General features: G+C 37.0%; 1 protein-coding gene across 1 annotated transcript in view; it reads left to right on the forward strand.

The window, feature by feature from the left end:
- Positions 1-23991, forward strand: part of LOC126480962 (kalirin) — a 1643174-nt gene that overhangs the window by 830322 nt on the left and 788861 nt on the right. The window contains exons 18-25 of the mRNA XM_050104391.1: positions 3354-3536; positions 3948-4067; positions 5901-6092; positions 7262-7541; positions 13623-13861; positions 13973-14118; positions 15241-15408; positions 21274-21517. Coding sequence (XP_049960348.1) covers positions 3354-3536; positions 3948-4067; positions 5901-6092; positions 7262-7541; positions 13623-13861; positions 13973-14118; positions 15241-15408; positions 21274-21517 — 1572 coding nt within the window. The remainder of the gene's footprint in view (positions 1-3353; positions 3537-3947; positions 4068-5900; positions 6093-7261; positions 7542-13622; positions 13862-13972; positions 14119-15240; positions 15409-21273; positions 21518-23991) is intronic.

A 23991-nucleotide genomic window follows, 5' to 3' on the forward strand; every position in this document is an offset into this window, starting at 1 on the left:
TGTGTTTTCATGTGTCGTGTAGGTTTTTGGAGCCCATAATCCTGGCATTGTGGCAAGCATCTATGGAGGGCAGCATGAAATGTGCAAATGCACAAAATATATGACAATGGTTTGACTGCAATATTTGTGTCATTAGCACTTTGTACAGAAAAAGGCATAACCACATTTGTAACATTTTATCAACAGGTGATCTCAATTTCTGAAATTTCCATGATGCACAAGTTGACCTCTCAATGCTCCAATGAAATGCAGTTTACAATCTGTTAACATATACTTGAGGCACAGGGCGACAACCACTTCAAGGAAAGTCTTTGACACTGCCTATTTCTGTAACATCGTTGAACCACATTATGCTTCCCTTTGCTGATGGTGCTCTGCCTTATTGGAGTCAGTAATTCGACACTACTGTTGTCACAGGTTTGGATCCTGCATACCACATGACACATTGCCCCTGCTCTTGATCTCCCACCATTTTGATCTGCAACAAAGGGCAAAGCAAAAAACTTTGAGAGCTGCTAAACATTTTACAGCAGATCACGTTACTCTATCTCTAGTAGTTTCCAGGCTGCAATATTTTGAAATGATAGTGGGATTTTATCAACACCTTGTGTTTCAGTGACCTGGCACACCAAATATATAATAACTTCAGACTTTGCCAATGATGAAATTGTATGTTATGAAGCACTATCTCAAAGAAAGCTGAACAAATATCCAAGCAGTTCTCAGAAAGATTTCAAAATCTCTAAACATTGGTAACTTGCCTCAAAAGTACAGATACGTGGAATTGTGTGCATCATAAAACACAAAAAATTGTATTCTATGACTATAACATCAGTGAGTCACTATTAGAATAAGTCAACTTGCACAATTACCTCAGTCTAACAATTTGTGTGGATATGAAATTAAATGATCACATCACCTTACCATAGGTAGACTTTGATCCCTTGGAAAAATACTGATACAAATGCAATGAGTCTACAAAGGAGAATGCTTGCAAAACAGTTGTGTGATTTGTACTAGGGTATTGCTCAAGTGTGTAGGATCAACACCAAATAGATCTAAAAGTGGATCGTGAACATATGTAAAGAAAAACAGAATGCATTGCCATAGGCTTGTTTAACTCACATGACAGTGTCACTGAAATGCTGAAAAACGTAGTGTGGGAAATGCTTGAATGCATAAGCCAATCATCCCATCGAATCCTAGTTGCAAAGTTTTAAGAACCAGTATTAGCTGGGGAATCTGTGAATATACTTCTTTGTCCCAGTTATTGTCCCAGTAAGGACTGCAAAGACCAGATTAGACACAGAGGAATTTAAGCAGTCATTCTTCACATGCTTCATACACAAGTTAAATGGGGAAAAACTAATGCATGGTACTATGGGAAATGCCCTCTACCATGTGCTTCACAGTGGTTTTTGGAGTATGTGTATACGTGTAGAAGAAAACATTAGTGAAACACATTTTGGATGTAGGAATCACCTCCAAACAAAAAGGGATGCCCTGTTTTCTAATCGGGTCTTAGTTCAGAAATGATGTAACCACCAAGTAAAAGACTCTGCTTGCTTTATTGATTACAAAAACACATTTGACAACATCAAATATTACATGCTTGTTGATAAGCTATAATTGTTACAGCTTGATAATAACAGTACCAGTATGATTAACCAACTGTACTGGATTCAAAAGGCCCATATCAAGTTTGTAGATGACATGTCAGTGAGCACAGAACACAGAAAGGTCTCAGACAAGGATGTGTTTTATCTTCAGCTCTCTTCAACCTATACTCTGAAGGAATTGCCTTGGATGCTGTCAGTGAATGACTAAAGATCAATTTTAAATGCTTAAATGACATCCTCAGTCCAAGTTGCACTGTAATAAGCATTGACAACATAGCAGATCTCAGCTCACAGTAGACAGAATTAACCTGGCCAGTAAAGAGTTTTGACTTAATATCAATTTCCAAAAAACTAAAACCATGGTTATCAGTCAGAAGAGGATAGACACTGAGATCATCAGCTTGGTTGAGAATATAAATAAAAAGGTAACCTGAAATATTTTGGATGCTGATTGACAGAAGAAATGAGATCAAACATTTGATATGCAGTCACAAAGGCTTATCCTCTAGTGGTATGTCCTATTAGTATTTCTGTATGGGGTATAAGCCTGTACAATCACAAATTTGTCCGTGAAATGGCTAAATGCATTTGAAATGTGGATGTACCACCATATGTTATGAATCTCATGTGCACATCGCATGATGAACAATGAAGGACCTCACTGTGATAAAAACCTTGAAGTACTAATAACTATAAGAAATCAATGTAGTTATGAATAGTCTTGTTTTATTGACTGTGTAATCTTCCTTGTTGTTTGCTAAATAATTACCCTTTACCAGACATATTGTATTTCTGTATGTCTGTTGAGAAAAAGTGAAGTTACTTTAAGCCAAAATAATGGTATCAGCAATGTGAGACAGAAAGTTGTTATCCCCTTAACTTGCTCTTTTGTGAAAATATCATTGTTTTTAAAAATATGTTGTAAATACCAGAAGTCAAAGTTGAATATAAATTATGTAAGCAGATAGAAGTATCAGATCTGTCTGTTGCTGAAACATAGGTGAGTGGAATATGTAGAATTGATGTATCAAAAATTATTTCTGAGATGTGGAAAGAGATAGTAGAATACAGAGAAGGAAAGCAATAGAAAGATCTGAATGATGACTGTGAGGTCTCCAGCCAGCAAGTGGCACCAACTGGGAAACCACTGCTTCCTCATTCTCTCTCTCTCTCTCTCTCTCTCTCTCTCTCTCTCTCTCTCTCTCTCTCTCTCCACTTCCTTTAGTTTCTGATTATGTTATTACCATCAGATAAATGCAATATTGAGATTATGTTATCTGTGTTTGTAAAGAATTCCTGTATGCAGAAAGTGCTTTAAAAATGAGATAAAGGAGATTAGACACTAAAACATCCTATTAACTATAAACACCTTACTCTACTTATTATCATGAAGCTTCTTCCACACATACAAATGTGATATACCATCAGTTTCATAGCCCACTTTAATATTTCTCAGGTTATTTGCTGTTTTTTCATGGTGTCTTCACTGCCAAAATTATGTTAACTGCATAGCCCTGTTTATGGAAAGGAATTATTTAACAAATGTTTGCCACATATTTTATCACCAGAAAACTATCCTGCAACTGTGTGAAGTTTAAGCATATGGATTATGACTATATAAATGAGCTGAAGGTTTTAATACTTGCCTAATACATCTTTGAATATATGCTATATTATTTGACCTACTAGTTATTTGTTTAGTGACAGTACTGCAACTGAAATAAATTGTTTCAGGCATTTGAGACATCGGGACTGTCGCTAATGGCTGACTCGCAGTATTCTGCACAGACACGGGTGCAGGTGCTGCTTGAATTTCTGCACGAAAGAGAAATGGACCTGGAGGACCTTGCAGAGTTGCGCCGTGTCAAACTGGAGCAATGCCTTCAGCTGTGTCAGTTTCAAGCAGATGCTAATCAGGTTTGTATATCTGTAAATAACTTTTCTATCCTTATTTTATCTATAACTTACTGATTCATTTATCCTAGATAGACTGGGGTCAGATGGCCCTCTCTTACATCTAACTGTGCAATCTACATATTTTATGTTACATTCAAATGACAAGCAGCTTATAAGAAGTCTTACAAATAATTTAGAAACCAACATTTATAAATACATAAAACATAAAATAAATGGAAAGAAAGAACTGGACACACACGAATTAGTTCTTAATGATGCCTGAAAAGAAGAATTGTCACCTCATAGTGGAATAAATACTGAAGTATATTTTTTAATTGTCTGAAACTACTGTGTATCACTTTCAGTGTTGTATTTCTTGTGATTATTTGCTTTTTTGATGCTGATACTTACACTTCTGCTGTGTTTGTATAGGTGGTTAGCTGGATACGTAATGGTGAAGCGATGCTTATGGCTAGTTTTGCCATTCCAAGCTGCTTACAGGATGCTGAGCAGCTGAAGAAAGAACATGAACAGTTCCAGGTTGCCATAGAGGTATGGTTATGAGTGCAGTGTATTATTTGAAGTTTATTTCTCTTTACTTTTGTATATTCTAAATGATAAAAAAATTGGCAGTTGTTATTATAAAAGAAAATGAAATGTTTTTGAAGGTGAGTCTGTCAGACAATGTCATTTTTGCCTTTTTAGCATGACAGTTCATGAAGTAATAAATGTTACACACTTTTCCAGCCCAGCAAACAGATCTGCATTGTGGTGTGGCTTATATAATATCAACAAAAAACCTCTACTTTATTTGCCCCTCATGAATAATATTCTGAGTATTGTGACATTAACTGACTGACTGTTTAAATTTATCAACTTTTCCTTGAAGGGTGTTCTACTCTAATATTTATATACCACTTAATGGATATTTTCCCCTGTTCCTTTTCATTCTACACAAGTGACAATTCTTTCAAAAATTTTCAGTTTTGTCTAACTTGGATGTTACAGTCGGCTAGACTCTGTTACTCTGCAAAAATGGTATAGTTCTCGAAGTATTGATCTTTTGCCAGAAATCTGCATTGGAATTATTTCAGAGACAACTTCTTTGCTGAGCAGTGTAGTAAAGATGCAGCCAGTAGGTGACACGTACTCTAAATTTCATATCCCCTTGTCTGGTAGATGTAAACACCCTAAAAGTGATGTGCATTGACTCAGTAGTCATCTTTACCATGCCTACTGTCAGTAGATCTCATTGTACATTACAAACTTGCAGAGTGTTTGATATACTATCCTACTGTTATGATGATCAGTGACAATTTATGTTAATCATTGTGTCTACCTCTACCATTAACAAGTTGATTCTTTTGAGAATTCTTCACCACATTAGTTGCATTATCCCAGTCATGAATGACTTCTTGATACATTTCCAGAAGATGACAGTAGACTGGCAGCTTCTTCTTATACTGTACTCAACTGTGCCATCAGTCTTAGTAGTTGTGTCATACCTTTCTCAGTATATACATCAGTGATAATAGAAAGCCTTGTGTTACTCACTGTTCTATCATACTTTACTCACACCTTGCTTGTCCTCACTACAGATATTTTGTCACATGTCATGTAGCACCAAATTTGTAACTTTGTATTTGGTAGATTATTACAGGTGGAAACACACAGAGAAGCATTCGAAGGTCAGTGACAATAAACTCAACTTACCATGTTCTACAAGCCATTCTCATGTTTTGAATATGAAACCAATTGTGACAAAAAAACTTTGTCAGCTTATCTTGACTCCTCCATTGCCAGGATGTTGTTTGTCAATAATACCTATTGCTCCAACATCCAACAAGGGATAATTATTTCCTTTCTGTTGTATGCATTATTTTATTTCCCATCCTTTTTTTTAAATAATTTAAGTATACTCATTTAAGAATGGAACAGCAGAAGTGTTGAGTCACTGAGAGGCACACACAAAGGAGAACAAAAACTTCACTAGCTTTTGGAAAAAATTTGTAGCAGCCCCTCTCCCCACACACCTTACTCTAGCTTGTCAAAGGATTTCCTCTGAAAGCTAGCTTAGTTTTAATTGTCTTTTGTGTGTGTGCACGCATGTTGATGACTCAATGCTTTCTGCTATTTGGTGAGTGGGCCTCTTCACTCCAAGTTATTTACATCCTGGCAGAAATTTTTGTACTGTATGTCATTTGAGTTCATTACTAAAATTAATGCAAAATTAAAAAAGCAGTATGACTCTCAGTTTTCATATTCGTAGTATAGTACAGTACATTAAGTATTTTTGTTTTCTATGTTTTTTAACTGATGTCTTTTTTGTTCCAGAGTGGAAGTGTTAGGTTGATGTCAACACTTTGACTGAAATTTCTGTTCCAGAAAACTCACACTTCTGCAGTACAAGTGAAACATAGAGCAGAAGCCCTGATAAGTGCAAACCATTATGATCCTCAAAGTATAAGAGAAATTGCTGAAGAGGTAACCAAGAGGTGGCAGCAGCTCGTTACCTGTGCAGAAGAAAGGCACAAATTGGTTACAGCCAGCATAAATTTCTATAAGACTGCAGAGCAAGTTAGTACATTTTCAGTCTTTTGAATTTTTCACACAAAGGCTACATTTTTTATCCCAACAGTGAGATATTATTGATTTTTCTGTTTTTAATTGCTAGATTATTATGACAACCTGGTGTACATAGGAAACACATTGTATTAATGCTCCTAAGGTTCTAAATAACTGATTATTAATTTGTTTCATGGAGTAGTCTAACAGTGAAATCTTTTGTCAACTATGAATATAATATTTGGTGTAACACATCATACAAGACTTTAAAAAGTTAATTATCATCTTCTTTTACAGTCTCCAGGCCCTGGATGGGTCTACTTGGATCACAAGCCTCTCCATTTCTTCCTATCCTCCCACCATATTTCTCTCTCCAGTCTTCTCCTCTCTTCTTCACATGTTCCTTCACACCAGGAATCCATCTGTCTCTCTATTTTTCTCTAAGTCTATTGCCTCTTATTGTAATTTTATGAGCCTGTCTTGGTATCCTACCAGTTCCCATACCATCTTAACCTTGTCTTTCTGTAGTCTCTTACATGGGCCCCTCTTTCTCTGTTTCTTCCACTGACTCAATCCTTACTCTGTCCATTCAAGTAATTTGATCTTGCAAGCTTGTATCATGCATTCCTGCCTTCTCTTCATTATTCACATTAATAGTGCACACTTGAGTGTTGGTCCATAATATGATTGCTATAACATTTACTTGCTTTTTGGTGGTGCATTCTTATTCCAGATCAGCTCTTTACACTCTATGAGGATTGATGTGCTGTCCTTCACTAATCTCCTAATCATTCTTCCCATTGTCTTCTATTACACTTCCCATGTACTTGAAATTTCCACTGTCTTTAGTACTCTAAGAATTATATCCATTGCTACTCTCATGTTATTCCTTATCGTCACCATCACTTCACACTTCTTTGCATTCCCCTTATACACTTAGCCCTTCTTTTACCTTTCCTTCTCAATTTCCCACACCATTTAAATCACTTGCAAATACTGTTGCTTTGATTTTTTAATCTGCTGTTTGTACTGTCACTCCTGCTATTATCTCATCCATAATGGTGATGGAAAGTAGCGGGAATAGTGCACTCACTCGCTTCAACCTATTTTTCTGTTTATAAGTGAGTAATCATATTTTTGCATAAGGAGTGACATTATTTTTATGAGAAATGTTATTGCAGGTGTGTTCAGTACTGGACAGTTTAGAAAGAGAGTACAAGCGTGATGAGGACTGGTGTGGCAGCAGTAGTGGCACAAGCAGTACGTCAGATAAAACAGACAAAGCGACTATGGTGTCGCAGCTGATCAACAAGCATCAAGAGCAGAAGGAAGCATTCCTCAAGGCATGTACACTTGCTCGCAGAACGGCTGAAACTTTTCTGAAGTACACTAGCCGAAGCCTGCAGTATTACAATTACCAGGGTGAAACTAGTAGTCGCAACTCAGAAAACAGGGTTAAAAGTAAGTTTCTGCATGTTTCCTTTCACAACATGATATCTACATAATGATGTTCCAAAGCAAAATATACAGTGATATTGAAAGTCACTCTGGGAGATCATTATTTAAGTTTCCATTTTATTCTTCCTGTAAAGTTGCTTTAAATGTTGAAATTTCCAGAGAAATTCGTTCAAATAATGGATGATTATGGTTGCTTATTCTGTCATTTTGCCTAACCAGGTGTACAACTTTGCTTCCGCCATTTGCCGATCGGTGGTGACAACCTTAAGTACCAGTTGAAAGAAATGGATCCCAGATGTCAGGCAGTTAGCTCAGACCTCAGTCAACATAACCTCATTCAAACATTAGTCAGTTTCTGTGTGCATCATAAAGTTGTTATTGATTGAAAATGTCAGTTTAAGAGCCAAATTCTCGTCATTTGCGGGAGGTGTTACTGTTTTGTTTCAGTATGATGAAAACAGTGGCTGAGTCTCATCGAATGCTCTCAAGTATGTATGGTAAGAATGTGTTGTGAATGGTTTCAACACTTCAAGAAAGGCGATTTTAACATTGTAGACCGGCATAGTGGTGGAAGAGAGAATGTTTTCAAAGATGCAGAATTGGAGACATTGCTGAGTGAAGACTTGTGTCAAACTCAAGAAGTGGCACGATTAGTGGGAGTGACAGAGCAAGCCATTTCAAAACGTCTCAAGGCTATGGACATGATTCAGAAAGAAGGAACTTGGGTCCTGTGTGAGAGCTGAAACCAAGAGACGTTGAACGGTGTTTGTGTGTTTGTGAACAGTTGCTTCAGAGGCAAAAATGGAAGGGATTTCTGCATTACACTGTGACCAGGGAAGAAAAATGGGTTTATTAAGATAAACCTAAAGCCAAAAAATCATGGGGATATCCCGGCCATGCATCCACATCGACGGCCAAACCGAATATTCATGGCTCCAAGATCGTGCTCTGCATTTGGTGGGACCAGCTCAGCGTCGTGTACTATGAGGTTTCAAAAGCAAGTGAAACAATCACAGGTTCTCATTATCGAATGCAGTTAATGCATTTGAGCAGAGCATTAAAAGACGAACGGCTGCAATACAGCAAGAGGCACGATAAAGTGATTTTACAGCACGATAATGCTCGACCCCTCATTGCAAAAGAGGTCAAAATGTACTTGGAAACATTAAAATGGGATGTACTACCCCACCCGCCGTATTCTCCAGACATTGCTCCCTCTGACTATCACCTGTTTAGATCAATGGTGCATGGCCTGGCTGACCAACGCTTCCAATCTCATGAGGAAGTCACAAATTGGATCGATTTGTGGATCACTTGAAAAGATGAACAATTTTTTTGACGCGGGATTCGTGCACTGCCAGGAAGATGGGAGAAAGTAATGGCCAGCAATGGAAAATAATTTGAATGATACATGTGTAACCAATTTGTTTCGTTAAAGCCTCAAATGTTGGGGGGAAAAAACAGTGGAAGCAAAGTTGTACACCTTTTCTGTTATGCCATTGATGTTCACTACTGCCTCCTGTTGCTGTAAATGAAAAATATTGGTACTTGAATAAATTTATTAAAATTGTCTTTAAGCAGTGTGAAATGTAAATTAGATCACAGATAAAAGTTCTGAAAGACATAGCAAATTTCAAGTTGCTTCACATACCCAGGTATATGGTAAATTTTCACTGTGAAATGAGCACACTCAAATGCTAATTTGCTCCATAAAGAAAACTTGAGGAAAGTAATTTTTTGGAACGGTTTCAAGTTCTGCATATAGTTTGCTCATGATTTATCTGTGATGTACAAACAGTGGTCTTGTTTTATAGTGATGGTCCCAAGTATGAGCAATAACTTTGTTTTATATTGATATTTCAATTTTCTTCTGGTAGTTATGTGTCTTTATCTGATACCATAAGAGCATTAGTAATGGCTGCAAAGTTAGTTTAACTACTTTTTTAAACACTACATTCCATATTATATAGACTTTGACCGAGGAAACATCATTTCGGTAGTAGAAACCTCTTTAGAGGGAAATAAACTTTGTTTTATTTCTGACACATAACTGATAGCCAAATGAAAATGGGAAGTCTGATGCCCCATATGAGAATACATTTACATTTACTGTTCCATGATTGATAAAGAAAGTTGAGCCCTTAATTTCATGGTACTCCAGCATTAAGATACTAGTCCTTTAATAGCAGGTGCCTGTGGTTTTCTAGGACAAGTAACTCCTGGCTAGCTACCTGGATGTCATCTGATGCACATTCATGATCTCTCATCATCTAGTGTGCACTTTTAAGGGGGTGACTAAGATTTTGTCCCATGGGCTGCTGAAAAGACTGTAGAGAGAACTTAATAAGGGACAATATGTAATATCTCTCAATCTATTTTCCTGTAACTCTCTTGTGAGCTATTGTCATTTCATGAGCCTATCTTGGTATCCTACGAACTTCCATTCTTTTAACATGGCAGTATCATCGTAATCTTATCTTCTCTGTGGTCTCTTGCATAGAGTTCTTTCTCATTCACTACAAGGTTATTCAAAAGGTGGCACACAAACTGAAAGAGCTGGTAGAGGAGTTAAAATACATCTGCTCTGAAATAGGGGCTTGTGGTCTAGGAAGTAATCCTGAGCCAGTGAAAGCTTTGGAATGCCAGGAACAATGGGGGAAACCAGTACACACATAGCTTAAGTTCAGCAGAGATAATGTACTCTTTCCTCAACAGCATTGTACATCAAAAAAGGTGTAAAAAGTAGTGCCCATCATACTCAGTACAGGCATAACATATTCGGAGAAAATCCTAGAGCAGTCTGCCAAATACATATGGCCTCACACAAACTTGCAAATACTGCAAGTATTCTGGCAAAAGGGTTTCTTCATTAGGAACTTACCATGGACATGAAGCTTGAACGATGAGCAGTTGTACATTACATTATTTCTTGTTCCATAGATTGTGAATACAACATTTCGTATTGACATGGAACATGTCAATTTTACGTAAGATTTCTTTACATGATATAATTTTCTTTACAATTACTACTTCATATATCAGTAGAAGCATGGAGAGCTGCATCAAACCAGTTTCAGGACTTACGACTGCAACAACAACAACTTCATACCTAAAAAATTGTTTGCTCAGTAGGAGGGGCTGACATTTGGAAATTCTTTTAATTTGTTTAAAATGCAGGTTGGCTATCTGTCAGACTTTTAATGCTATTTCATAAATGACCAAAGTTTGTTTGGCAGTATAATTCACCCCTTTCTGTGTCACAGTCAGATTTAATCCAGAATAGTGAAGATCAACCTTTCTTCTAGTGTTGTAGCTATGCACTTTGCTATCGTTTTTGATTAGAGTGAGTTATTAATAACAAATTTTGTAAGTGATTTATGTATTGAGAAGGTACTGTGAATATCCTGAGTTCCTTAAATAAACATCTACAAGATGATCTATGGCGATTTCCAGCCATTATTCTGATTATATACTTTTGTGCAATGAATACTTTTTCTTTTAATGATGAATTTCCCCAAAATATGACACCATATGAGAGCAGTGAATGAATGGCATAGTAGGCTGATTTATTGATATGTTATCACCAAAATTTGCAATAACCCTAATAGCATAAGAAGCTGAACGTAAATGTTTCAGCAGATCATCAATGTGTTTATCCCAATTCAATTTCTCATCAATGCACACACCTAGAAATTTTAAATATTCTGCCTTAACGACAGACTTCAAAGTCTATATTTGTCAGTGGTGTTATGCCATTTATTGTACAGAACTGTATACACTGTGTTCTCTCAAAATTTAGTGAGAGTCCATTTGCAGAGAACCACATAATAATTTTCTTAATTTGTACGTGCAGAGAAACAGTACTTTACCTTTTATGGAACTGAGTGAGGTGGCACAGTGATTAATACACTGAACTCGCATTTGGGAGAGCGATGGCTCAAACCTGCTTCCGGCCATCTTGATTTAGGTTTTCCATAGTTTCCCTGAATCACTTCAGGAAAATGCCATGATGGTTCCTTTGAAAGGGCACAGATGATTTCCTTTCCCATCCTTCGCTAATCCAAGCTTGTGCTCCATGTCTAATGGTCTCATAATTGATGGGTTATTAAACACAAATCTCCTCCTCCCCCTCCTTACCTTTGACAGAATTTAAGACCCATGGGCATTACTTGTCCTTGTTGTTCCTGACATTCAAGAACACTCACTTGCTCAGGATTTCTTCCAAAACCATAAGTTCCTATCGTAAAGTTATTGCATTTTAACTCCTCTATCAGCACCTTCAGTTTGTGTGCAACCATTTGAATCAACCTTATTTGTCTTACTATCTCATTCCTTACTCTATCCTCTCTATTTAGTCCTCTCCTGCTTATCTTAAATTTCAACTCACAACCTTGTATCTTGTTTACCTGCCATTTCTTCGTTACCTATGTTTCTGATGCATATCTGTGTATTGCAACATAACGTGCTTAGTGTATCACTTAACTCTAAGTATTCACCACTCACTTTTAGGGTTGGAATATGGTGCTTATAAAGGCCTTTTAGAAATGGTACTAGTTTTTGTAGCCCCAAACTCAATGAGGACATGCCACAACTTGTCCCACATGATGTAATCAAAGGCATTTTTTAATCTGTTTTCAGTTATCTTGTTCTTCAGGACCTTTATCTGTCACAATAGCTACTTGCTCTGCAGAAATAGGAGAATGCAAGTGTTTCTTTTTGTGTTGATTCATTATGTGCGGGAGGACTTTGCTGGAATATGATATTGATGCTATAGTCAAATTATTGGAGCTGTCCCTTGTTTGTGAAGAAGAATTATAATGAAAATAGTCCAGTCGTAATGAAAGCCACCATTTTTGCACATCATATTACATATTAAATTCAAGGAACACTTGCTTTCCTGCCCCATCAAAGTTAGCTTTTCTCTGGAAATACCATCTATACCCAGACTTAAATTTTTTTTCACTTGCTTGACTGCACACACAATTTAATTGATAGGCACAGCAAGCCATTAGTGGATAAAATACATACTTTCAAACAAGGAACATGGTCTTACCTACTTACAACTATAGAAACAACTTATGTGTAGTTGATGATCTCTGACATTGAAGTATTTACAAATTAAATAGCCACTTAGTTTTTCCATCAAAAAGTTTTAAGTAGAGCATGGGTTGGGAAAAGCTTACTGTGGGAACCAAGTTAAAATTTCTTGTAACTGCACCAAGAGTTTTGTTGGATTTTCAAGACCTCAGATTAAAGTGATTGTGGTGTAATCACATGATGCCTTCATCTAGAAACAGAAGAAATCTCTGGTACTTGACAAACCTGGAAATGTAGGACTAGAAGCAATCTGTCTCATTGGTGTTGGTTTGTATGTCAGGATGCTGAGCCATCACATAATTTTTGATGTGTTCTTTTCGTTATGCATACATTCTGTTATTTATATCTAAAAACATAGATGATGTGACTTACCAAACGAAAGCGCTGGCACGTCGATAGACACACAAACAAACACAAACATACACACAAAATACTAGCTTTTGCAACCAACAGTTGCTTCTTCAGGAAAGAGGGAAGGAGAGGGAAAGACGAAAGGATTTGGGTTTTAAGGGAGAGGGTAAGGAGTCATTCCAATCCCGGGAGCGGAAAGACTTTACGCTCCCGGGATTTATGTATGCTTGTGTCTGTATATGTGTGGATGGATATGTGTGTGTGTGCGAGTGTATACCCGTCCTTTTTTCCCCCTAAGGTAAGTCTTTCCGCTCCCGGGATTTGAATGACTCCTTACCCTCTCCCTTAAAACCCAAATCCTTTCGTCTTTCCCTCTCCTTCCCTCTTTCCTGATGAAGCAACCGTTGGTTGCGAAAGCTAGAATTTTGTGTGTATGTTTGTGTTTGTTTGTGTGTCTATCGACGTGCCAGCGCTTTCGTTTGGTAAGTCACATCATCTTTGTTTTTAGATATATTTTTCCCATGTGGAATGTTTCCCTCTATTAATTCATATCATTCTGTTATTTAAACATTTATGCACAAACTGTGCCTTGTATTTCTGTGCTTAAAAAACATATTTTCTCTTTCTGTTTCTAAGATATCTTGGAAAAACTATTAAGCCAAGAGAACAAAGTTTTGGAGCACTGGACTCAACGTAAGAAACGGCTTGATCAGTGCCAACAGTATGTTTTGTTTGAAAGATCTGCAAAACAAGCAATTGAGTGGATTCATGAGACAGGAGAATTTTATTTGTCAACACACACAAATGTTGGACAGAATAAGGAAGAGACAGAAACTCTGTTGTCAGAGCATAATGAATTCAAAGGAACTGCTAAGGTATTCTAATGCATGATATATTTTATTCTAGGCATGAAGCAGTAGTTTCTGAAAGTGATGTGTTTCAGAATGTGTATAGATATTATCATAAATGTGCTTTTTGTCCCGTAGGAAACAAGGGAACGTGTGAAGCTCTTGATTCAATTAGCAGACAGTCTTGTGGAGAAAGGCCATGCACATGCAAGTTCGATAAAACAGTGGGTTGCTGCTGTTGACAATAGGTACAAAGATTTCAGCTCTCGCATGGACAAATACCGGTAAGTTTTCATTAATTTATCACACTTTTATCATTTTAGTCAAAATAATAACAGTGCAATTAACAGATCTTTTAAGTGTATCCAGACACATTACCACCAGCAGTATACAACTATTAAAAATAAGAACAGTTCCATAAATTACTCAATGATTTTTTAAATGAACATGGTTACTGAGTATGTCTTTGATATTTAGTGTGTTGTCTGTTATTTTACATTATTGCAAGCTTAAGAAAAATATCATTGCAATGGAAACATTTGTTCCAAAGGGAAAACAATATTTCTGTGGCCAACAAGGTATATTAAATTTATTTAGCTCCAAACTTGGTCACAATAATATCCTTATTTTCTTTTTTTTTCATTTGCTACTCGTAAGGAAATATAAGTGTACATATCTGAAGTAGAATTTGACTTATATTTTGAGTTATATTGTTATATTTTTGCTCTACCCTGATTAGCAAGTGACATAGCAAAATTATAAATAAATAAAACAAATTTTGCTTTAAATTCCATAAATTTGTCTTGTTGATAACTGAAATCCTGTATTTCTTTCAGATGCAATAATTAAAAGCTATATTATCTTTTATTAGTTAGCCTTTAAATTGTAGAATAACATTGAAAAGGATGATAGTTTTACTTTCAGTCAAAGCTGCACATTTTAGATGTGTATTTCTTGTAATTGTAATACTGTGAATGCCAGACCCTTATTCCAGTGTACTTTCCCAGTGATTTAAATTTTTAACAATCTCCTTCTTGATGCAAAAATCTTTTTCAACGATTATCAAAGACTTGTTAATTTTCTTCCCCATTGTGGTGGAATACATTGATCACACGCTTAAGTAAACATGTGAATGATATCCCAGTCATTTTGTGTTGTTATTGCTCTCAACATGAAACTGATAGTGAATCCAAACTGCACAGCTTTGTGTCAGAGTACTTCTGGAATTAGGACATTTACACTTCTTCTAAGTATTTGGGTATTATAATTAGATATTTATGAGTATGGTATCTCCCAAAAGACAGAAACTAACTTGTTATTATAAACTTGACAATATAGATGTTAAATGTTATACTTACATAATCATGTTGCTGATGTTTTTAACTTATTCATATCCTATGTTGTAGGGCTCAGTTGGAAAGCTCATTAGGAATCCAGGAAGAAGGAGAAAACAGGCAGGACCTATCAATTGATAGGAACTCTGATCCACTGCTGGAAACTAAGCTGAAGGAAGCTGCAAATAAAGAACTGAAAGAACTTAATGAGGAAAAAAGAAAGTCAGCTAGAAGAAAAGAGTAAGTTTTTCTGTTAGTGATTTTGTCATTTGTGTTCAGAAAAATATGTATAACATATTTGAAACTGAAGGAAAATCAACTGTTTTCTTAAGCTTTGAATTAAGTTATTTATTTTTTGCTTTTAATTTTACCAAGAGCCAAACAGTAACAGTTTGTGGAAGTAAAGTAACTGAAATGTCATAGATTATATTTGTCAACATTTGTAACTAACATATCCAAATTTGGTGCTTTATGTAAGTTTCATTGTGTTTTCTCTTGGCTTATAGTCAAGTGAGACTGAACTTCTTAATTTGTACTTTTGGTTTTCTTCTTTTTCTTCCATTCTGCCAACCACTCTTTGTAGCTGAAATATATCTGTAAACCTCTTAGCATAATTTCATCACATCACATGTCAGTACGCTTACTTTCTTGTCATTACCAATTTTAAGAAACAGACTTTGAAATCCTTTTCCATTGATCACCAACAGTTGTGGATAGTGTGACTCAATATATCACTTCCTTTTCAAGTGTTTATATAAAGTAAACTGAATACAATCTTTTGGGATGGTCACAATGTTAAAAAGCTTATGCACTTCACTTGATTATCATGAAACATATTGTAGTGTGAATAATGAAGATAGGGTGGTTGCACCTGACAGAAGTGATGAACATTTGATGATACCTAGCAGAAATATATCCCTAGAGGGATCATTAACTTTCAAACTATTTCATTCCTTCATTAAAAGTAGAGAAACAGGCTTTGAAGAGATAAGGAATGAGTGTTCAACTGAAAAATCACTTGAGATCCTGGATTAAGGGAAGTGTAGTATTATTTGTGGTTTTTTGTTCGTGTGGCACTTGCCCTGCATTTTTTTAATCAGGGGATTCTTGGTGAATTTGCTCTGTGGGACATGAAGTTGATTAACTATCACTAAAATTGAGACTGAAATTATCAGTGAATGGAAAGCAAGCTGTTTGCCTTTGCTCATTCATTCTAAGTGAAAATGTAATTGATTTCATACGGACATAGGAAGCGAACAATGTGTGTACATCAGCTGTTGCTTGACACACATTTTTATTCCACTGGTGCCCCTCCCTTTGAAGAAATGGGTCTCATCAGTGATGAGACTGACTTGATTATAGTAAAATGTGTCAGATGACAAGTTTTATTGCTGATGCTGCTGCACATTCATGCATCATATAGAAGAGAAAGTGAAAGGCATACAATTTCTTAAAGTTATTTCAGAGTGTATGGGGATATGGAAATATTGCGTTAGGTGGTTTGAGAAAAATATTAGGTACATTAAATTTTCTTTTGGTGCGTGATGCAAGAAAATCATAGATGGGACAGAGGGCTCATTTTACACCTTTTGTACTAGGACAATATTGTATAACATGAGAAATAATCCCACCTCATCCTTGTCCTTTTTTTTTTTTTTTTAATAGTGGTCTTTTGTGTTGGATCTTATGATTATTGCAGGAAGTTCAGGTTTGTATACAAGGTGTGTAGGGTAACTATAGTGATGAGGGTGGCAGTATGTACATCTAAAGGATGGTAACTGGCATAATGTGTTTGGTGTTGCTACTCTCCCCCCATGAACCATGGACCTTGCCGTAGGTGGGGAGGCTTGCGTGCCTCAGCGATACAGATGGCCGTACCGTAGGTGCAACCACAACAGAGGGGAATCTGTTGAGAGGCCAGACAAACATGTGGTTCCTGAAGAGAGGCAGCAGCCTTTTCAGTAGTTGCAGGGGCAACAGTCTGAATGATTGACTGATCTGGCCTTGTAACATTAACCAAAACGGCCTTGCTGTGCTGGTACTGCGAACGGCTGAAAGCAAGGGGAAACTACAGCCGTAATTTCTCCTGAGGACATGCAGCTTTACTGTATGATTAAATGATGATGGCGTCCTCTTGGGTAAAATATTCCGGAGGTAAAATAGTCCCCCATTCGGATCTCCGGGCGGGGACTACTCAAGAGGACATCGTTATCAGGAGAAAGAAAACTGGCATTCTACAGATCGGAGCGTGGAATGTCAGATCCCTTAATCGGGCAGGTAGGTTAGAAAATTTAAAACGGGAAATGGATAGGTTAAAGTTAGATATAGTGGGAATTAGTGAAGTTCGGTGGCAGGAGGAACAAGACTTTTGGTCAGGTGATTACAGGGTTATAAATACAAAATCAAATAGGGGTAATGCAGGAAAGGTTTAATAATGAATAAAAAAATAGGAGTGCGGGTTAGCTACTACAAACAGCATAGTGAACGCATTATTGTGGCCAAGATAGACACAAAGCCCATGCCTACTACAGTAGTACAAGTTTATATGCCAACTAGCTCTGCAGATGATGAAGAAATTGATGAAATGTATGCCGAGATAAAAGAAATTATTCAGGTAGTGAAGGGAGACGAAAGTTTAATAGTCATGGGTGACTGGAATTCGTCAGTAGGAAAAGGGAGAGAAGGAAATATAGTAGGTGAATATGGATTGGGGGGAAGAGATGAAAGAGGAAGCCGCCTTGTAGAATTTTGCACAGAGCATAACTTAATCATAGCTAACACTTGGTTCAAGAATCATGAAAGAAGGTTGTATAACTGGAAGAATCCTGGAGATACTAAAAGGTATCAGATAGATTACATAATGGTAAGACAGAGATTTAGGAACCAGGTTTTAAATTGTAAGACATTTCCAGGGGCAGATGTGGATTCTGACCACAATCTATTGGTTATGAACTGCAGATTGAAACTGAAGAAACTGCAAAAAGGCGGGAATTTAAGGAGATGGGACCTGGATAAACTGAAAGAACCAGAGGTTTTACAGAGTTTCAGGGAGAGCATAAGGGAACAATTGACAGGAATGGGGGAAAGAAATACAGTAGAAGAAGAATGGGTAGCTCTGAGGGATGAAGTAGTGAAGGCAGCAGAGGATCAAGTAGGTAAAAAGACGAGGGCTAATAGAAATCCTTGGGTAACAGAAGAAATATTTAATTTAATTGATGAAAGGAGAAAATATAAAAATGCAGGAAATGAAGCAGGCAAAAAGGAATACAAACGTCTCAAAAATGAGATCGAGAGGAAGTGCAAAATGGCAAAGCAGGGATGGCTAGAGGACAAATGTAAGGATGTAGAGGCTTGTCTCACTAGGAGTAAGATAGATACTGCCTACAGGAAAATTAAAGAGACCTTTGGAGAGAAGAGAATGAATATCAAGAGCTCAGATGGCAACCCAGTTCTAAGCAAAGAAGGGAAGGCAGAAAGGTGGAAGGAGTATATAGAGGGTTTATACAAGGGCAATGTACTTGAGGACAATATTATGGAAATGGAAGAGGATGTAGATGAAGATGAAATGGGAGATAAGATACTGTGTGAAGAGTTTGACAGAGCACTGAAAGACCTGAGTCGAAACAAGGCCCTGGGAGTAGACAGCATTCCATTAGAACTACTGATGGCCTTGGGAGAGCCAGTCATGACAAAACTCTACCATCTGGTGAGCAAGATCTATGAGACAGGTGAAATACCCACAGACTTCAAGAAGAATATAATAATTCCAATCCCAAAGAAAGCAGGTGTTGACAGATGTGAAAATTACCGAACTATCAGTTTAATAAGTCACAGCTGCAAAATACTAACGCGAATTCTTTACAGACGAATGGAAAAACTGGTAGAAGCGGACCTCGGGGAAGATCAGTTTGGATTCCGTAGAAATGTTGGAACACGTGAGGCAATACTAACCTTACGACTTATCTTAGAAGAAAGATTAAGAAAAGGCAAACCTACGTTTCTAGCATTTGTGGACTTAGAGAAAGCTTTTGACAACGTTAACTGGAATACTCTCTTTCAAATTCTGAAGGTGTCAGGGGTAAAATACAGGGAGCGAAAGGCTATTTACAATTTGTACAGAAACCAGATGGCAGTTATAAGAGTCGAGGGGCATGAAAGGGAAGCAGTGGTTGGGAAAGGAGTGAGACAGGGTTGTAGCCTCTCCCCGATGTTATTCAATCTGTATATTGAGCAAGCAGTAAAGGAAACAAAAGAAAAATTCGGAGCAGGTATTAAAATCCATGGAGAAGAAATAAAAACTTTGAGGTTCGCCGATGACATTGTAATTCTGTCAGAGACTGCAAAGGACTTGGAAGAGCAGTTGAACGGAATGGACAGTGTCTTGAAAGGAGGATATAAGATGAACATCAACAAAAGCAAAACGAGGATAATGGAATGTAGTCAAATTAAATCGGGTGATGCTGAGGGGATTAGATTAGGAAATGAGACACTTAAAGTAGTAAAGGAGTTTTGCTATTTAGGGAGTAAAATAACTGATGATGGTCGAAGTAGAGAGGATATAAAATGTAGACTGGCAATGGCAAGGAAAGCGTTTCTGAAGAAGAGAAATTTGTTAACATCCAGTATAGATTTAAGTGTCAGGAAGTCATTTCTGAAAGTATTTGTATGGAGTGTAGCCATGTATGGAAGTGAAACATGGACGATAACCAGTTTGGACAAGAAGAGAATAGAAGCTTTCGAAATGTGGTGCTACAGAAGAATGCTGAAGATAAGGTGGGTAGATCACGTAACTAATGAGGAGGTATTGAATAGGATTGGGGAGAAGAGAAGTTTGTGGCACAGCTTGACTAGAAGAAGGGATCGGTTGGTAGGACATGTCTTGAGGCATCAAGGGATCACAAATTTAGCATTGGAGGGCAGTGTGGAGGGTAAAAATCGTAGAGGGAGACCAAGAGATCAATACACTAAGCAGATTCAGAAGGATGTAGGTTGCAGTAGGTACTGGGAGATGAAGAAGCTTGCACAGGATAGAGTAGCATGGAGAGCTGCATCAAACCAGTCTCGGGACTGAAGACCTCAACAACAACAACATTGCTACTCTTTTGTTAACTTCCATCTTGTCTTGTATTTCTACTTCTCCATTAACCATGAGTGATGGGTAAATTCTCTGTTTAATTCAACATGATCTCTGTGTACTCAATCACCTTAATTTTACCAACTACACGAGGATTAGTGCCAAATTGTGAAAAAGTTTAATCCTGTAAATTTTTTCTGTGTTTATATCTGCTGCCATTTGGTAAACAGTTAATGTGTTCTGTTGTTTGGGAATGCCCCTCCCTCCCCCTGCCTTTTTTAATCAGTTCATTTATCAGATGCAAAAAGATATCTACTATATGCAATTCTGAAATTATGTGACACTCATATTTGAAGCATCAGATCCTGAGGTAACATAGACACTTATTGTAATATCCTATATGTAGCAAACTATTTCACTGTTGAGGATAAGTGTCTGTTCCTGTACATTATTAATTATTTCATCAATATTTGAACATCAGTATGTACTTTTAAATGCTATTACATTTTACATTCATGAAAATCCACAAATTTGTTTGTATTGCTCTTCATTTAATGCAATGGGGCTTTATAATATGTGCTTCCTTTTCTTCAAATCATTGTCATATGTCCAAGTGCCCTTGGGAGAGTGATGATTAGGCATGTCTCATTCAGATATGCAACAGCACTGTTTTCAGTAGTTATAGTTAGTAACTTGGCAGATCAGTTATAAGTTACAAGAATATGTATAACAGATTGATTATTGTTTTATCTTTCTTGTCTCAGGTTTCCCACTATTTTACACATAAAATGGTTGAGTCATTTGTTTTCAGAGAACATTAATTTCGCTTAGGAACAAAACTTCATGAAACAAATTATGTGCTTTTCTTTTGTACTGAAGTTTAGTGACTGTGGGACATGTTTTAGACATTCATATCGTGTCATATTAGAGCTTGATATCTAGTTTATAGCAAATGAATACCATTTTAGAAGAAGAAACAGCTACTGTTAACATTTTCTTTGCTTTATTCTGTATTTGTTTTTTGTTTTTAGGTTTATAATGGCAGAACTTCTTCAGACTGAACGAACATATGTCAAAGACCTCGAGACTTGCATCAAGTCTTTTTTAGATGAAATGAAATCAAATCCTTCTGTACCAGGACCCATTCAAGGAAAAGATGACATAATATTTGGGAATATGGAAGAAATATATGACTTTCATAACAGTGTTTTTCTGAAAGAACTTGAAAAGTATGAGACCATGCCTGAAGATGTTGGGCACTGTTTTGTTACTTGGGTAAGATAAAATAGTATTACAATGTTCTAGAATATTTTGGTTGTTAAAATCATCCATTCTGAATGGAAGGAATGGGGAACTTAAACTGCATTGCAATTCTTGTTATATCAGAAACTGAGATTGAGAAGTTTGTAGAAAATTTGATTTAATGTTTTTAATTCTGAATGAAGGAGACCACTCACAGAAAGTGTAAGATATTTTGCATCATCAACAGGTGCACTTGTGCACACCCACAATCGCATGCATGCTCATGTAGACACAGATATACAGGATGCAGAAAGACAGTTTAATCAAAAGTGTGAGGTAGAAAGACAGCATCAAATGAAGGAATTTCATTATAGGAACTAGAGGTCACAGTTGGATATTTTCAGCAATACACACACACACACAATTGAAATCTGACATATGGACATCTTTACTCAAAATAAAGAATGTGTACATAAATGAAGTGTTTTGACTAACAAGTTGTCACTGTGAGAACAAGAAAAAGTTAAAGCATCACCTACCCATGTATCATACTGAGCTGATGTACATTATGTTACTTCTTTAGATTGAAAACAGTCCTATGTGTATGTTTCAGGTTATAATGTGTCCGAAAAAAGTAAGAGTAAATGAAAATGAGTATGCTATAGAACACAGGCTCGCCACCACTTAATTACCATGAGTATGTTCAAACTGACTGCTATTTTCAAACTGCCATAGAACATAGTGATGCTGCAGGGATTGGTATGTTCTCTGAAATGCACTGGGAGTAGTCTGAATTAATTCTGCTGCTGCCATATGGCAAGCCACCAAATCCTGTTCGTCCACAACTAACATTGCATACACATGTTTTTTCATGTTACCCCAGAGGTAAAAAATTCTGCTGTGTCAAGTCTGGAAAGCATGCAGGCCACTGCATTGGCCACTGTGTCTGATCAATCTGTCAGCTAATGTCCTGTCCAAGTAATCTTGGACAGTGTACGCAAAATGTTGAGCTGCTCCATCACGTTGGAACCGAAGATTCTGCCTAACTCCAAGTGGTACATCATCCAGGAGTGTAGGCAGTACTTGCAAAAATACAACTTATGTGTGAGCATTCAACCTTGGAGGTTACATTTAGGGGGCACTGAATGAATCATTCACAGTTCTCATTCACATGCTTGCAGTGAATAGCTTTTGATGACCATGGACATATGTTGCATTAGGATTTTGTAGTGTACAGACAAGGCTGTTGTATGAATGTAAAATACCTTCATGAGCAAAGCAAGCCTAATCTGTAAACAGCAAATGTTCAGGGGAATGTGGCTGTTGTGCTTCTCATCAAAGGAACCTGTCAACAAATTCCAGAACACTAGGGGAGTTGTCTGGACTCATAGCTTGTACCTTCTGTCAGTGGAAAGAATGTAGACAAGTCTCATAATGACATTACAGATATGATGCCAGTCCACACAACATGCATGAGTGATTTGTCTGGAACTTGCTGTTGGCTCTTACTGTATGCAACGTAATGCATCTTTGTCAAACTCGACAATGTAGGAAAAGATAGATTGCTACTTACCATAAAGAAGACATGTTAAGTTGCAGACAGGCACAATTACAAGACCCTTACATAAAGCTTTCAGCCACAGCTTTTGTCAGCAAAAGAGAAATACCGTTCATACACAAAAGCAAGCACTCGTCATGTTCACAAGACCAGCAACTCCAGCAGCTTGGGCCAGAATGCATGTAAGGAGCAATCTGTCTTTTCCTACATTGTTGATATTCCTATCTGGAGTTTCCATTGTTCGACTTCATCAAACGCAACTGTACAAACAGTGCATCTGCTGCCTGTATCATTCTTATTTGCCCTCGGATATCTAGTCTCTCACATACTTCTGTCAACTGACACAAAAGTGTATTTCTGAGGCATTCTGGTAAACCGTATGAGTCACCCTTGCATTGCCATGAGCAGCACCATAGGCCCAGTGCTTGTCACTTGCCCCATTCCATATGAACCCATATTCCCTATTGCTGCTTCACAACCCTCACTCACTCATTGGTAACAACTCTGGTGATTAGATTAGATTAGATTAATACTAGTTCCATGGATCATGAATACGATGTTTCGTAATGATGTGGAATGAGTCGAATTTTCCAATACATGACATAATTAGGTTAATTTAACAACATACTTAAGTTAATATAACAACTTTATTTTTTTGTGTTTCTTTGTTTTTTTTTTTTTTTATTTTTTTTTTTATTTTTTTTTTTTTTTTTTTACTGTACCTATTGAATTTGACAAAAGGGTACTTAAACCAACATTCTCCACTGCACATCGGTCCCCCCTAGAGACACTGAGTGGAGTTGAGTGGAGTGCAGTTTGTTTGTATCTGGCAAACACAAACAAGTTTCACATTTGAAGACTGTCACACACCTGGAGTTGATGTTAAGGTATGAAGTACCACAAATATGCAACTGCTCCTGTAATCAAACCCCTTCGCTGATGCTATCTT

This window comes from Schistocerca serialis, chromosome 5 (assembly GCF_023864345.2).
Source record: "Schistocerca serialis cubense isolate TAMUIC-IGC-003099 chromosome 5, iqSchSeri2.2, whole genome shotgun sequence".
Lineage (NCBI taxonomy): Eukaryota > Metazoa > Arthropoda > Insecta > Orthoptera > Acrididae > Schistocerca > Schistocerca serialis.